An 18005-nucleotide genomic window follows, 5' to 3' on the forward strand; every position below is an offset into this window, starting at 1 on the left:
TCTCACGTCAATTTAGAAGCGAAATTCGCCATGTGTTATGATAAAAAAAATTGCAACATATTCTAAAGAAACAGGCAAATACTTGTGACGCGAAAGATACGTTTCACAACTACCCTGTTAGGATGATGAAGATGACGATTAAAAATAGTGGGATCGCAGACGATAAGCTAAACAAAAGACGCAGTGAACGTAACAATTAACGCTTTGTTGGTGCTGACATTTTAGCGATTTTGATTGAGGTAAACTCACGCTGCAGTGTTCTTCTTCGGTACGTGAAAAATTCGTGCAATACGCACGTTTGTTTATGTATGTTAAAACCGAGGTAAATTTATTGCTTTGTGTAACACCGCGTGTCTAAGATGGTGTTTACTGTTCGAGTCGCTTCTGCGAAATCTTTAATTTATTGTATTAATAACTGTATGTATTGTGAAATATTCCGAAGTTTCGAGCATTCGCGGGTGCCGCGATAAACTCGTACTGTTATCGTCATTTGCAGGCTTAAACTTAATTGTGCTGTTGTAAAATTTGTGAGAACGGTAGTAGGCATATCCTCGTTCAAAACAATCGTTCTCGTATTTCATTGTACAATTACTTGCGAAATAGGTTATTTTGAGAATTTTCGGACGCTTATAAAACTATAGTTCCGTAATTTACCGGTACGAGTGTTTTGGATACGTAATTTATTTCGTAGCAAATCAGCGTTTGTGGTTCACAGTTCAAGCAAAGAATACATCACGCATGAATTTCATTGTTGTCAACGCAGGTAAACGTGCGTTTTTGAGAATATGCGGAAGCTACCCTTGTCCGTTGCCTAATATACGAGCAAATTTGTAGCAAATCGGCGTTTGTGATTTAGTTACTGTAGCAGATTTTCTAACTAACAAGTTGCGTTGCATCTAGTTTTCCCTTAAAGAGGAGTAGCTCGCGCTCTCTCTCTCTCTCTCTCTCTCTCTCTCTCTCTCTCTCTATATATATATATATATATATATATATATATATAATCTGCATTTGCCATAAATTATCCCTGTTTTCCAGTTGGCTAACAACTATAACTAATCTCAAAACCTTTTAGGAAACGGTTAATTTTTAACACGTTTTTGTTTTGCCTTAAAAGAAATCTAGTTTTGTGTATTATTTGCTACTTTTAATCCGTTAGATAAAAGGTTGCTAATTCCCTATAAGAATGCAACGGATTAAAAGATAAACAGTGGGCTTAATTTAAAGTTATTTGTTCACTGCCTAGTAACACATTGCACTAGGCAGAATGCAGCCCATTGTGAATACTGTTCTCAAACATGGGATGAGTTGGTTGCCACTCGTAAGAAGGTGGAAATCGTCCAGACTACTTTCAAATGATTGGCGGCTGCTGCGAATTGCTGCTGGAAGAGTTCCCGAGAGTCGTGTGTATGTGATACCTGTACCAGAGGTACCTCAAGTACTATCCTATTCTGTTGATCCTGTCTCCTCTGCAGAAAGTACAGGATCTACCATTACTAATCCACTTGCCTGCGAGTGGCATGTCAGTGGTATATATATGCATTGTGCACAGGGTGGAAGGGGGCCAAAACCCCAACCAACAAGTTTGAGGTGCTTTCACCGAAACTGACACTAACCAGTGGGAATCACTTTACCTGTTTTGGGGAAAACTCTTCTTCCCCGTGTCAGGAGGCGGCAGATGCAAAAGGGTAGGGTCTATTAATCATTGGCAGTTCAAACATACGGCAAATGATGGTATTCCTTAAGGAAATGGCAGCAAAGGGTAGGAAAGGACATCAGGTGCAGTCAGTGTACATACCTAGGGGCCTCATTCAACATGCTGAAGAGGCTACTCCAGCAGCCATTGAGGGAACTGGGTGTAACCAACTGGAGTTAGTGGCGCACATCGGAACAAATGATGCGTGTTGTCTGAGCTCCAAAGTCATTTTGGGTTGCTCCAGTGTCTGGCAGAGAAGGTTGAGAAGACTAGCCATTCATGTGGAGTTCCAACGAAGCCCACAGTTTGAAGAATTGTCCCCAGAACTGATCGTGGCCCTCTGGTTCTGAATCGAGTGGAAGGATGGAACGAGATACTTCAAATATTCTGTGACCAGCTAGGCTGCAACTTCCTGGACTTGCTCCATGGGGTTGACAACTGTGTGGTCTCCGTAAATAGGTCAAATGTGCACTATACATCAGAAGCTGCTGCACAGGTAGCTGACGGTGTGCGGGTGCATTTAAGGGTTTTTAGATTAGGTGACTCTCCGTCCAATCCAGTAACAGTAGCTGTTGGATACCCAGAAACATCAGTGTAAGATCGAAAGAAATTCTTCTCACAGGTGAGAGTATTAAAATCCTAATGGTAAACTGCCAAAGCATTCCCAACAAAGTGCCAGAGTTTGACGTGCTTGTGAAAAGCAGTGAATCCCACATAATAGTAGGTACAGAACGCTGGTTGAAACCTGAAATTGATAGCAGTGAGATTTTTGGGAAAATGTTGAGTGTATATTAAAAGGATAGGCAAACGGGAAGTGGAGGTGGTGTATTTGTTGCACTTGACAAGAAGCTCAAATTCACCAAGATGGAATTTGAGTCTGTTTGGGCAAGACTCAGTGTTAGTGGTGTACATAAAATGATAATTGGGTTTTCCTACCGCCCACCAGACTCATTTTCTGATGTAACCAAAAACTTCAGAGAAAACCTCATTTCACTTGTACTTCAGTCTCCCTATCATATTGTAATCAATGATGGAGACTTTAACAATGCAACAATCAATTGGGAAAATTACAGTTTGGGTCATTCCATATCAAATCACCCAATAAAAAATAAATTTTACACCCACCTCCTTAGATTTTCATGAAATTTGGCTCAAATGGTCCTAATACCATCCTGACAACACCTGCAATTTTTTTTGCTGTATCTCTTAATAGTTTTTTTATAAATTTTTAAAGTTTTTATGTTTTGCGTTTTCCAAACCTTCGGAAATGGTAAATTTAATTTGTATTCAAAACTTTAAAATTGCTTATCTTAAAAACTCTTTTAGATATCATCATGAATTTTTGCAGCAAGTTTATTTATTATACATATTTGAAGATAAAAATGATACTATTAAAATATATTAATATTTTCTATGAAAAAAAATGTATTTTTTTCTTTTTTTTTTAACAGATGTTTTGTTTTATAGGAACTGCAATATCTAGAGTCTCAGACCTGATAGAATGCTCAAATTTGTTTTAATTTACTCTTAAACATATAGGCTACTTGATAAAACAAAAATAATGATGGCTTTTTAACATGTTTATTAATTATAGTAGATTACATTAGAATTATGTACAAAGATAGTGTACTTACGACACTTATGTATAATCTAACTGACTGCTTGAAACATTGAATTTTTTGAGTAATTTTATCTTTTTAATAAACATTAATGCTGATTCAAACTGTTTTTCCACTTCATCCAAGAGCTTTCAGTTCTTTTGATAGTCTTTTTTGAAGCAATACATTCTTCCAGTACCGCTTGATTGAGGTGCGTCTACTACACAGACTATGTGCTCCAAAGGCACTATGCAAGAATCTTCTCTTTCAGGCCAATAAAATGATGCAGCTGGTCCTGAAGGATGTAGAAATAGAATTTCTGCATCTTCTTCATCATTGAATATTGTTTTTACCAGTCCAAAGTACCAGTTACCATCATAATTTGCAGCCACATAGCTATTTATGGATGGTTCAACACGAACCCAATTAGAAGAAGAATGGAAAGAAAAGACTAAGGAGGGTTTTACACTATCTGTAGTCCTTCTAATTTCAAGGTTGTTTGTTGGAAGTGGTTTGAAGTTATGAAAACTTCTTGTTCCAGGAATGGTTCGGGTTGCTGAAAAACGTTTTTCTAGTTTTAACCGTAGCAAATCAGCTTCCTTTTTGTCAATAAAGTGGAAATGAATGTTTTCAATATTTTTTTTACAAAACTTGTGCACATCGATTGCTGTCATTATTTGTTCTTCATCTGAAAGCTGTAGACTGGCTTTCCATAAAATTCTTTTAATAGTTCCTCCTAGGCCATCACAAATTGACTTCCCATGACTTATTGCGAAAAAAAAGAGTGTTGGGCCTTCAAATTAAAGTCTCTCAAGTGTTCAGTCAAATTTTTAAAACTGTTTCTATTTTTGTACTGCCCAGCACAACCATCTGTAAAGTAGTGAACTGAGTCAATGTCAGTATGATGTAATGAGAGCCACTTTGTAATTTCTTTTTGTACAAAGTTAACAAAAATAGTGTCATGTTCTTGGTCATCACTAATAAAACAGTGGTTGGAAACAAAAACATTGTTTTCCTCATTTCATAGAAAAACTCCAACTGGGTGTAGAGTACAACCACCTCTATTCCAGTGGTAACTATGGATCTCATTTTGTGTAACAAAGGAATAATTTTCACTGAAATCCATCACAATAATTGCTGTTTTGGGTGGTGGGTCTTGTTTCAATCTTTTAAAGGCTGCTGATTGAGATTTTGCTATAAACGAGTGCGGGGTGAGCTTTTCCAATGACCTAGCCAATAAAGAAATGTAGTCTTCAACACTAATAGACTGTTTGATCATTTCTGCCCTGTCTGTGTTAACCCACTGACTGATTACAATTTCTTCTTCTAAATCATAATCTTCACTTAGTTTTTCAGTTAAGTGCTCAGTTAGTGCAGTATTTGCAGGACAGCTGTGGCAATGATGTAGCATGCAGTTTTGGTTTTCCGTGTTGCACACAAGCATCTCAATTAGGTCTTTATAAGATTCTTCAATTTTCACAGCATCCAGTAATAGTTCAAACATTCTGGTGGATACTGCATACACATACAGTGTGTGTGCCTGCAGCACCAGCAAGGATACACCATTTAGGTCTCAAGAAACAAAATGTTGAAAATCCTACTTCTACCTCGGGCTTCTCCCATTTGAAAGAATAATAGAGTTCTCTCAAGTTACACAAAATGAGTCTTATTTGCATGTACACATTTTTTTGAACACTTACTTTGTCTTTTGTTCCAGGTAGCACTCCGGAACTTTCATACTTTTCATAAAAATCTGTTACAAGTCTTATTGTATTTTCAGAAAGAGTTTTACCTTTTTTGGACCAGGAGTTTCCAAAATACCCTTTTCAGATTTTAACTTTCTAGCTTATCGCACCATGTACTCACTTACATTAAATTCTTTCATCACTTTATTTCGACTCCAAGAATCTGGAGCCAAGGTCAGAATCTGGATTTTTCTAGACCTCCCAACACATGAAATGCTCTCTTTCATAAGAGAAATCATTACATCAAAATCCTTTGCTTTCTCAACCACACTTGTATCTTCTTTGTCATCATCAGAACTTGGTGCATCATATTTTAATGCTTTTGAAACCGCCTTTTTTGCAGTCTTTTCAATACTGCTAACCTTCCTTTTAAAATAAGACCCTTTACTTTGTTCTGACAAGCCATGAAGCTTTATCGGTGTTAAACCTAAATTATCAGGAGCAATGCTTGTTTGTACGAGGGAGTCATTTCTGGATTCCAATGATTCTAATTCAACCATGACTTCATCATCTGTTTCACTTTCATTGACTTCAACTCTTAATTTTTACTCACAAAAGTTACGGCATGTTGAGCAAAGCTTTTGTCCAGGTTTTATGCTAATATTTTTTGTCAGTAATTGTTTAGAAAGATCCAAGCCTACACTTCTCAATGATTTTTTGATGGGCTTTTTCTGTTTTTTTTAGTGGGTCTACACATGTTGTTTGATACTTTTCAAAAACATTTAAAAAGTAGAGGCTGTGGTGTGAACATATATTCTTAAATTCACACAGATTAATTCCAGATCGTAAGTGGATCAAATCTTTTTCTTCCTCACTCAATTCAGATACCGGTTGTAACTTTTTTGAAGGTGTGTAAGTTGTTTGGAAACAGTCAGATTTTTTAAATAACCCTACGCTACAGGTTTGAATATCTGACATACTGATTTCACTTTTGGTCTGATTACTGTTCTGGTTACTTTTATAGGATATTGGAAAAGAATCTCTGTAAACTAAGTAACAGTACTTACTGAAAGTTCGAATAAACTTAATAAAATACAATCCAAGCACTATTTAACACTAATAATTTTTTACTTCGAAACACAGGAGTAACAAAACAAAATCCAAGTGTACATTGTTACTCCAAGAAGACAAAAACTTATTTTCGGTGCCTAAGTCACTTGGTACTTTTTATTTTTAAAATATAATTAATATTATTTTAAAAAATAGATAACTATTAAACAGGTTAAAAAGCCAACATAATTTTTCTTTTATCTAATAGCCTATACAATTAAGAGTATTTTAAAACAAATTTGAACTTTCTATCAGGTCTGAGACTCTAGATATTGCAGTTTTTGTAAAATGAAACATCCATTAGCTAAAAAAAAACAATATTAAAAAACTTGTAAATTTTTTTCATTTGGAAGATTTTAATATATTTTTATGGTAATTTTTTTGACATTTAGATATAATACGCAAACTTATCCTGAAATTTCATACTGATATCTTGAGTATTCTTTAATATACAAATGTTTTTTAGTTGTGAGGACACGTTTAAGTTACGATTTCCGACTGCTGAAACAACGCCAAATCTAAAAACTTTAAAAATTTATATAAAAAAAACTATAAGAGATAAAGCAAAAAAAATTTACAAGTGCTTTCAGGATGATAAAAGAAGTAATTGTACCAAGTTTCATCAAAATCTGACATGGTTGGTGTCAAGGCCTGGGTGACTTGACATGGAATGACCCTTTCTTAGTTGTGATTGTGAAAAGACTTCCTGTGAAACAGTCCTAAATGCCTTCTCTGAAAACTACCTAGAACAGATAGTTGTTTGTTAAACAGGCATTTTTCTGATGACTCTTTATAGGGCAGTTAGTTCCTTGTCTTAGTTCATAGAAAACAGTGTAGTATGATGTAGATTAAGACTACAGAGACAAATCAGGTACAGCTCACCGGTTAGCAGACAGGATATGATGGCACTGGTCGCTGCAGCCAACAGTGCACTGGCCACGCCACACCAACGGCGGCCAAACCTTGCTGCACAGTAGTTCACTATGTAGTAGGCGGGGAACTGGGCTGCACCCTGCACGACTATTCCCAGGAAAGGGTTCACACTCAGCTGGCTCACTGCTATCACTGGTGAGTATGTGGTCAGCAGGTGCACCGACCTAGTAACAACCAAAACATTATTTGGTCTCATTCAACAAATTTCGAAACGATGACACTCTTTTCAACACATTTTGAATATTTACTTTATTAGAAACGGGAATTACAATTTATTATAAGGCTAAATTTCTAGCAACAGTAAACATAATGCACTGTTTTAGCATTATTTTAAAGATGGAACTTCTACAGTGACCTTTCCGCCCCACAAAGCGAGCTGTGGACACAGCTGTACTGGGAACTAACAAAGTCACCTAAGTAGGTATAATGATTCCAGCCGCATGTAGTGCACATTCTTGCATCACATTTCCAGCACTGAAAGTTGATCACAGAATATTCCTTTGTGAGCAGCTGTGATGACTTGTTAGTAATGTCATTAAATTTACTAACAATGGGAAGGAGAAAGAAATAACAGTGATGATGGAAAATGTAATGAGATGTGCAAGCAAAATGTTGAGTACAAGGGTGGTTTGATATACCATCTAAATTTCTGTAAAAGAATGGAATATTTTTGTTGCACCTTCGGGGTGGTAAGCTTGATTATTCCAAGGACTGTATAAAGAATTTCAACAATGTACTGCACACAGTTCATTGTTGACAGCTGTCTGAATTGGTCAGTGTATCGACTACAATTGAAGGAGGAGAAAACTTAAGTTTCGTGCTGCTTTAACATCTTCATTTGAAGGATTGGACTGCCGCACAAATCAAAACAGAATTGGATGAAGTTGACATGGACTCTGAACCATCATTGAATACTCGGTAATGATTTTAAACGTGGCCAGACAAGCACAGAAGATGAAGTACCCTCCTGCCATCCAGTTGAGGTCACTACAAAGGAAACCATTGACAAAATCCACAATATGGTAGGCCAAGAATCCCGAATGAAAATTCATGAGATTGTTGAGACTCTAGGTATTTCAACTGTGTTAGTGCATAATATCCAGCATGGAGAATTGGTTATGAAGAAGCTGTGCGCGAGGTGGGTGTTGCAATTACTTACAGTTGACCAAGAGTGCATCCGGCACAACATTTCAGTACAATGTCTGGTGATGTATAATCGCAATCTACAATACTTTTTGCACTGATTATTGACCGTTGATGAAACCTGTATCTATCATTACACACAAGAGTCAAAACTACAGTCAAAACACCGGCCAAAGGTGGGTGAAAGTGCAATGAAGAAGGCAAAGACAACTTTGTCAGCTGGTAAGGTGATGGCCACTGTTTTTTGGATTTACAAGGAATAATCCTGATAGATTACTTGGAAAAAGGCAGACCATACCTAGACCCTATTATGCTTCATTACTGTATCATTGGCTGAAAAGAAGACCAAGCTTAGAACACAAAACAGTGCTCTTTCACCAGGATAGTGCACCATCTCACACTTCAGCAATAACTATAATGAAAGTGCACAAATTGGGCTTTGAATTGGTTCCTCATCCACGCTGTTCACCAGACACTGCCCTAAGTGATGTCTTCATGCTCCTTTACTTAAAACTTTGGTTTTCTGGGAAGAATCAATGGGTATTGTACAGTGTTTGACAGGGCCTTTTCTTCCAGTGGGATGAAAAAGCTGGAGGATCACTTCTTTTTTTTTTTTTTTTTTTTTTTTTTTTTACCGGGTTTATCAAACCATCCTTGAAAGTTGATAGCATGCAAGTTAACGTACAGCAGTAGACACTCATTGCTCAGCAGAGTGGGATCCAAGCATCCAGAAGCAAAGTGCACACAATAGTTATCCAAATGACTATATGCATGAATGTGTCATTAGGCGGCAATTACTTCACTATTATTCACAATACAAATATCAGTTGCGCAAAAACTTGACCACTTTTGTCATTCAGAATTAGGATTGAGGGCTAGCAAGCAAACTCAGATAATTTAGATAATTTATTCTGTGAATAGGACTGGGACTAAAAGAAGGCAGAAGAAATGAGCCATCACATGCGAATGCAGTGCTACTGTTTCCAAAAAGGGAGATTACACTGTAAATAAGTGTTGCTGCAATGATAATCTGTGAGGAGTATTGTGAAAAATGTGTCAGTCAAAGTTTACATGTTGTGCTAGCATAGGTGTGAATTCGGATTATGTGTGATCCACATCTTAGCTTGAGCTGATGTGTGATTTGCATCTTCAGATCGAAAGAGATACTGCAACCTTACATTAATGATGACTTCATACATACATTTTGATATCACAGAATTGTACACATAGCTTACATTTTATAATCTCATGGGAATATTGTTTTACTAGGTGCATATAATAACAGATTTGCTATATGTGGAACTAATAAAGACAAAGCAGAAACCTGTATAAAAGAAGACAATGTTTGAAAGGGAATTTAAAAATGGAAAATCTTGAGTAATTGTAACAAAAAGAATAATGAGCAGAGAGGCCATTCAAGTATTGTTAGTTGTTTGTTAGTTAGTCCCATGTTCCATGGATCATTTGCATGATAAATTTTAATGTTGTGGAATAAGTCATTTTACATTTACACTGCAAATTAAATTGTAAATGTGGCTACATACTGAACACTTGTAAATCTTTTTTTAAATGTTAACTCCACAGATGTGAGTTAGTAATTCCTATCCAATACCTTTTGCACATTACAATAATACAGATTCTTTTATGGAGTTGGAGGAGTAGTCAAGGACAAATTTTACTTTGCTGTCTGTCAGGCACTTAACATCACTGGGTAGATTATTAGAATTTTAAATAGCGGCATTCTACACCCCTTTTTGTGTTTAAGACAACCTTAATGTGGAGTAATGAGTGTTCTGTTTCCTTCTGGTGTTGTAATTATGTACAGCATTGTCCTTTTTGAGCTGTAGTGGATTATTTACAACATACTTCACAAAGGAATAAATATACTGTGAAGCAGTGCTGTAGTCAGAGTGCCCATCTCTTTAAACAGATGTTCAAAGATGATTGTGGGTGATCAGCACATATTATTCTTAAAGTACATTTTTGAGCAATGGAGACTTCCTTTCTTAAAGAAAAGTTACCCTATACTATAATTTCACATAACATTGTTGAATGAAAATACCAAAATATGTCATCTTACTTATTTGTCTCTAATCAAAATTTGCAATGATCCTAAGTGCAAATGTGGATGAACTCATTTTGGGAGTTCCAAAATGTGCTTTTTCCAATTTAAATTCTCATTAATAGGGACAGCAAATAATTTTGAAGTTTCCATCCAGTAAATTATTTCTTATCCACCCGTTACACTTATCATTGGTTTTGTACCCCTGGGTGCGCAGAACGGAACATGTTGTATTTTCTTAAAATTGATGGTGAGACCATTCGCAGAAAACCAGTCAATGACACTGAAGAAAATTGTTTACTGTTTCTTCTGTTACACTATGTATGCCTTGACTGATTAAAATACTAGATCCATCAACAAAATGAACTAATTCTCGTAGTTTTGTATTAGATGGAAGGCCATTACATATACATGGAACAATAGTGGACCTAAAATTATGCCTTAGGGAACTCCATATATGATTTCTCCACAGTCACAATAAAGTTCCCAAACTACATTGGTTGATTTACTAAGAACAACTTTCTACATTCTTTTGGTTACATATGACATTATACATTGGTTGTGTGCACTGTCAATCCCCTAAAACTTTTGTTTTCTAGGAGAATATTGCGAGTCACACAGTGAAATGCCTTCTAAAGGTCACAGAAAGTATCAACCAATGTTGTTTTGTTATTTAAGACTTATAAAATTCAGGGAGCAAACAGGTAAATGGCATTCTCAGAGCAGCAATTCTACTGAAATCCTGTGATCTATGATTTGCTGGGATATTGTTGTTGTTTAGGTGAGATACTATTATAGAATACACCACCTTCTCAAAACCTTTGGGAAATGATGTCAGTAGTTAAATAGGTCAGTAGTAACTGACACCTCATGACTGTGCAGCTGGTCCCGGCGGAGGTTCGAGTCCTCCCTCGGGCATGGGTGTGTGTGTTTGTCCTTAGGATAATTTAGGTTAAGTAGTGTGTAAGCTTAGGGACTGATGACCTTAGCAGTTAAGTCCCATAAGATTTCACACACATTTGAACATTTTGAACAATGTCATATTTCAGTCTCTGTGGGAAAATGCCCTGAGTTAGTGACGTGTAATATATTTCAAATAAGGCAGGGCTTATTATATGGGAACATATAAATTTGTTAACATTGAGTATAGATTTAAGTTCAGGAAGTCTTCTCTGAAAGTATTTGTATTGAGTGTAGCCATGTATAGAAGTGAAACATGGACAATAAATAGTTTAGACAAGAAGAGAATAGAAGCTTTAAAAATGAAGAATTCTGAAAATTAGATGGGTAGAGCACATAACTAATGAGGAGGTACTGAACAGAATTGGGGAGAAGAGGAATTTGTGGCACAACTTGACTAGAAGAAAGGGATCAGTTGGTAGGACATGTTCTGAGGCATAAAGGGATCACCAATTTAGTATTGGAGAGCAGCGTGGAGGTTAAAAATCATAGAGTGAGACCAAGAGATGAATACTCTAAGCAGATTCAGAAGGATGTAGGTTGCAGTAGCTACTGGGAGATGATGAAGCTTGCACAGGATGGAGTAGCATGGAGAGCTGCATCAAACCAGTCTCAGGACTGAAGACCACAACAACAACACATTTAGTAATCTATTGGAAGCACACTCCAAACCAGATGAACGTCTGTTCTTGAGAGAATACATAATTTTCTTAATTTCAGAAGAAGAATTTGGAATTAATTGATGCGAATGAATTTTATGAGACCACTTTGTCGACATACTGCTGTCATTTTTCTCTTGAACTGTTTGTCCTTGTACTTTCTACAACATTTAAGAAATGACTGTGAAATATATTTTCTACCTGTGACTCATCATTTATAGCCCTTACATGCAGTTCAGTGGTGATGTTATCCTGTTCTGTGGCTGGTTGTCCTGTCTCTCATTTCACTGTGTTCCATATTGCCCTAAATCTGTTGTCAGAATTACTAATTTCTGATATGATCTATATGTTCCTTGATTTTTTAATAACTTTTGTTAGTCATTTTGAGTTGCTTTTGTAGTGTGCTACTACTACAGGATCTCTTACTTGTCTTTACGAACAGATACATTTCCCTTTTCTTTCACAAGATACAGTACTTTTCCCCTCCTCTTCATCCACTGCTCGAAACCTATTGCCCTCCATATAAATCACAGCAATTAAAAGATGGGTGATGGGTCATTGTGCTAGTGGTTGGGGATGTGGGCACAGCCTGCACAATTGACTGATTTTTCCAAGATGGTGAAACTATTACATCATAATGCAGCAACTATGTCGAAATGTTTTCAAGACGGTGGCTGATCAGAAGATGGTGCTCTGTATGACTTAACTTGCCCTTATAAGTTCCCATCCCCTCACCCTCACCCAAAGAGGAATCAGCTTCTGTACCTGATATCCACTCCATCTACAGGCCACAAGTGGCCCATCAAGACCATCCGACTGCCGTGTCATCCTCAGAGGAGGATGCAGATAGGAGGGGCGTGGTGTCAGCACACCACTCTCCCAGTCGTTATGATGGTATTCTTGACCGAAGCTGCTACTATTTGGTCGAGTAGCTCCTCAATTGGAATCATGAGGCTGAGTGCACCCCAAAAAATGGCAACAGCGCATGGTGGCCTGGATGGTCACCCATCGAAGTGCCGACCACGCCTGACAGCGCTTAACTTCGGTTATCTCACGGGAATCGGTGTATCCACTGCGGCAAGGCCGTTGCCTTCTGTACCTGATACCGTTTCATTATTGTTGCATGATAGAAAATGGAGGAGGCAACTAGCATACTTTTACTAAGTAAAAATGACTCGAAATTAAAAATAGCCCAATTGTGCAAAGTAAAAATGAAGCAGCCCACTTATCCCATTATAGTTTACTTCTTAAAACAATTATGGTCGTGTTTATTACATTGCAGTTGTTAACCACAGACAAGGAATAGTTTAGTGTATTAACATATCAAATTGCTCAAGGACTCCCGTATGTGTTGTATATGCTTATTGCAGGCTGTATTTATTTAGACATTATAACAAGTTTGGCATTGGCATCGTTAAACAGTCCGCATGCTTAACTGATCGGTAACATGCTTGCCTCCCATGCGGCAGGCCTGTGTTCGATCCCTGGCCGGGTTGGAGAGTTTCTCTGCTCATAGATCGGGTGTTATGTTGTCCTCATCATCATTTCATCCTCATCAGTGGCACACAAGTCACCCAATGTGGTGTCACTGAAGTAAGACTTGCACTCGGAGGCTGAACTTCTCTCGATGGGGCATCCCGGCCAACAATGCCATATGAACATTTCATGAAGGTTTCCATGTACTTGTTTCAACAAACAAACACATTAATATCACACACATCATACAGTTTCAGCTGTTTGGTTGCATCTGCAGAGCTGCTCCCATTGTCTGTCCCATCACACAGGCAGCCTGGAGAATTCCCAACATGTATGCTCCACAGAGGACAGCCAGTGGATAAATGTGCTCTGACATTGGGCATGCCAAAGTCTTCCCCACTTTCCTCCCCCCCCTCCCCCCTCCCCTCTTTTCCAACTTTTGTCTCCATACACCGCTGACTCCCAGGGCCCTCCCTCAAGCAAGAGACACCAGCAAAAGATAACGAGGTGCTCCAACATCACCTACTTCAAACCTCAGAAACCGGGCTATGCTGGTAAAATTGTTAAAATGAGTGTCATCAATAAACATATGTGTTTCATTAAGATACAACATATAAAATATAAGCATTTTCTCATGCTGATTACTCTTCCACCTTTCAAATCATTCTATCATGACTATTATAGCAGTTATCAATAAAAAACACTGAGTGGTGGCATCATGCACTATGTTAAGATGAATGAAATGTAAAGAAACATAAATATTCAAATGACTATGTCACACGAAAAATATAAACACACTTCTGCCCTTCCATATGATACATTCAGTTGAGACTTAAGACACACCAGATTTAGATTGTGAATGATTTACATATAATGATATGATTTAAACTATGAACATAATAAATAATTTGGCAGATAAATGCCACAAATATTGAACATATTTTAGGAAAGGTTAAAGGTAAGACGGGACACATGCTGACATCATGCTATGTATTCTGTGGATTGTAGCTGGCTTTAATTCACGTGACTGAAACATGTTAATTAAAGTCATCATTATTCTAGTAACACAAGAGTTTCAGGTAACTAGTTTATTATGTGGTTACTGTATACAGAGTGTAGAAAAAAGTGTCAAATATTTTGAAAGGTGGTACTACCCAAAAAAGGGAAAAAAGTGTAGTAAACAAAGGCTATAAAATGCATACCTTAAGAGCTATGAGCATTTGTTCATCCTGGCTTCTGTGAAATACATCTCTTTTGTTGATCATGGGCTCTTAACTATTAAGTTATGCATTTTAGGGTCCATGTCTACTTGATGGCTTTTTTTTTGTTTTTTTTTTTCTTGTTTTGGTGGGTAGTACCACACCTCAAAATATTCAACACGTTTTTTAACACCCTGCAGATAAGCTTCACATTTACATAACAATGAAGGGTATAGTTGCCTTGGTTTTCCAGCAGTATAATTTTAAATGTCTGTTAAATTATAGTTTTCAAGTAGCTTTGTTACTAGTGTACTAGTGGTCATATAAATTATAGTTTACAAGTAGCTTTGTTACTAGTGTACTAGTGGTCATAAAATTAAGTGCGCTGTTGCTATGAACTCATGACATCAGGATGTAAAATTACATATCCTTGTATTCTTTGAGAGCCCATTATATTCAATTTTAGTATTTTTTATGTACTTCCAGTTATATTCAGTACCTGGTAGTGTCACTCACTGACAGGCATGCATGTCTCCTCCATAACTGGAATTTCTCTTCCGTTTCCTGTCACCTATGTCACCTAATCCCGATGTGCAATACTCTAGACTCTGCCATGTGACTTGCTCGTATTCCAGCTAAGACCAAACCAAGTTTGTAAACTCACAGGTCAGAGCCAGATAGGCCGATTTCAAGGGCAAATATTTTTTCCCAAAATGGCCAGTGTTTTCTAATATTTCTTTAAGTTCTCTTAGGAAACAGCACCTTGTAGAAGCTCTATTAGCGGAAACAGGAAGTGGCCAATGAAGAGCTGAAGTCTGATTGTCTGGAAAGCCTAGTGTTAAATAATTTCATGGAGTGACTTGGAACTTGCAATTTCCAGAAATTGACCAGGTACCCTTGTGGGCTGTAAGAAATGTGTGTCCTCTGGAGTGGAGGTGGTATTCTAAAGTATGTTTCTGATGTCAGTAACTGGTGATCAGCTGAGCTATTTTTCCAGTATGGAAAGTCTACAAGAATTGGAAGTGTGATCCTGTAAGCCAATGTGGATTTCTCCTCAGACATTTTCGGGTTTTTTAGGAGAGTGTTGCCTTCAAGTGCGCATGCACATGCCCAGTGGGCAGAGCCCTTACATCAGGTAATGGAGCCAGTAGCTAGCTTGATGTTGGTGTTTCACTGAAGGCAATTAATTTGTTGAGGTTTTAATTTAAGCAGATAAATTCCATTTGTTTCTGTGGAAATTTGAGCATTGTCATTTAGTGAGATTTTTTTCTGTTCTTGACAGTCAAATGCATTTCTGGTTTTGTTATGTGGGGATTACTGCAGAATTTGCTAAGAACCAGATGGAGATGGTGTAGAATTCCATTTCAGTGCTTGGGCCTCGAATTCTTTCTAAAGCAGTGGGATTGTTGTAGGGCTTTGATTTTTGACATTGAAGTAACTAGAAGCTTAACTCTGTCCCACAGGTCAAAACAAGAATGGTGACCCTTATTTATAGTTACCCAATTGAGTAGCAGAGAAGGGATTTAATTCCAATTGGCAAATAGACGTTTTTGATTAATGTCGTGTAGTTTGTATCACATGCCACACATTGATGTGAGAGGGTGGATTCTGGCCATACCTATGAGTGTGATTTCATGTGACACAATGAAAGGAACATTTCAGGTATTAGAACTTATGAAACATAGTGTGAGCATATGTGTGTAGTGTTCTCTGGTTTAGTATTATCAGACTTGGAATGTAAAAAGACTGTACTAATCTGACTGTTATGCAGGCTATGTACTGTGGTCTCAGTGGGTGCTGTGAGCTAGACTCAACATGAGGGAGTGTGACCTGGAGAAATGCTTTAGGGCATCTGTGATACAGCATTCTCTGTAAATATATTTATTTTTAGGATTCATTCAATGAACATAGCTTCTTTGTCCCATTGATCAAACGCACTACAACACAGAAGCGTACGCAGTCAGGAGTGACTGACTCATCCAACTCAACAGCATCTGCATTGCATGTCAGAGGTCAGAAACCACTTCTTCAGCAGGGGCGGTGTTATGCAGGATGCCAACCCACAGCTCTGCAGGTATTTCCCAGCCAGTTGGGTTGCCAGTGCTGTGGCGCACTACTTTACTGGGGTACCCTTGAAGGCATCAGATTTCACAACCAGGTCAGTGGTCACCAGTAGCTAGTAGCTGTAGATGTAGGAAGTATGCAGCAGACCTCAGCAGTTACGGTGGCTAGGACAGTTGCAAAGTCTAAGAGAAAGAAGAAGGTTCTGCTGTTAGGTAGTTCCCATGGTAGAGGTGTAGGCCAGCAGTTGCAGGAAGTGTTGGGGGGACTGAGTACCGGGTCACCAGCATTGTGAAGCCTAATGCAGGATTGGCTCAGGTGACTGTTAACATAGGGGGGTTATGTAGGGATTTTACTAAAGAGGATCAGGTGGTGATTGTGGGTGGGGCTGGTAATAGTATTGATGGGGATGGGGAGTATGACATAGATGTTGACCCGGAAAAGATAGCCACTCAGACTGGCAACACGAATGTGCATTTCATGGAACTGTTCCAGAGTCACGATCGGCCTCATCTTAATACAGCCGTCAAGCGTAATAACATGAGACTTGGGGGTGCGCTGATGACAGAAGGCATGAGTCACATTTCAGTGGTGTCGGTGGATTCTATCAGCAGGACTGGTTTCACTAGACATGGCCTGCACCTCACCAGGTATGGAAAGGGGAGGTTGGCAAAGCTTATAGGTGACAGCAAAGGTGGGGGTGGTGGGATCACTCATGGGAAAATTCCAGTACTACTGGGTGTTAGAGCTGTACCTTTTTTATGTTGAAGTCAGCTTATAGGTATTACTGCTTAAGGGAAGTCTCTCTAACAAAGGAACCACTTTCGACAAAGCTTAGGTATCCGAGTAATGAGGGAATTAGTATATTTCATCAAAATATACAAGGTATTAGAGATAAAGTTAGTGAACCGCTTATAATGTTGACTCTGAAATTATTGGTATATCTGAACACTTCTTAAATAAGGAGATAATTCAGAGGCTTCCTTTACCAGGATACAGGTTGGCTGGCAGCTTTTCTAGGAGCTCTTTGCGGTGTGGGGGAGCAGCCATGTATGTGAAAAACAGTATCCCATTTGAGTCAGTTGATGTTTCAAAGTACTGCACTGAAAAGGTGTTTGAATGTTGTGCAGGTGTTGTTAAATTTAGTGGAGTTAAACTTCTAACTTTTGTTATTTATAAATCCCCAGACTCCGATTTCACAACATTTTTCCTAAAGCTAGAGGAAGTTCTTGGTTCACTTTATAGGAAATACGAAAGGTTAATTATATTTGGTGACTTCAGTATTAATTGTATAAGTGATTGTGCAAGGAAAAGGATGCTGGTAGACTTCCTTAATTCATATAATCTTATGCAAACCGTATCCTTTCTAACGAGAGTGCAAGGGAACAGTATAATAACCATAGACAACATTTTTGTTCATTCCTCG

The 18005-nt window shown here is 37.9% G+C and overlaps 1 protein-coding gene across 1 annotated transcript in view; it reads right to left on the minus strand.

Moving 5' to 3' along the window:
- Positions 1-5137: 5137 nt before the first annotated feature.
- LOC124789244 (steroid transmembrane transporter SLC22A24-like) overlaps positions 5138-18005 on the minus strand; it is an 80953-nt gene continuing 68085 nt past the window's right edge. Inside the window, exons 6-7 of the mRNA XM_047256538.1 lie at positions 6969-7183; positions 5138-5547 (exon numbers count right to left, since the gene is read on the minus strand). Coding sequence (XP_047112494.1) covers positions 5138-5547; positions 6969-7183 — 625 coding nt within the window. The remainder of the gene's footprint in view (positions 5548-6968; positions 7184-18005) is intronic.

Source organism: Schistocerca piceifrons, chromosome 3 (assembly GCF_021461385.2).
Source record: "Schistocerca piceifrons isolate TAMUIC-IGC-003096 chromosome 3, iqSchPice1.1, whole genome shotgun sequence".
In the NCBI taxonomy this organism is placed as follows: Eukaryota; Metazoa; Arthropoda; class Insecta; order Orthoptera; family Acrididae; genus Schistocerca; species Schistocerca piceifrons.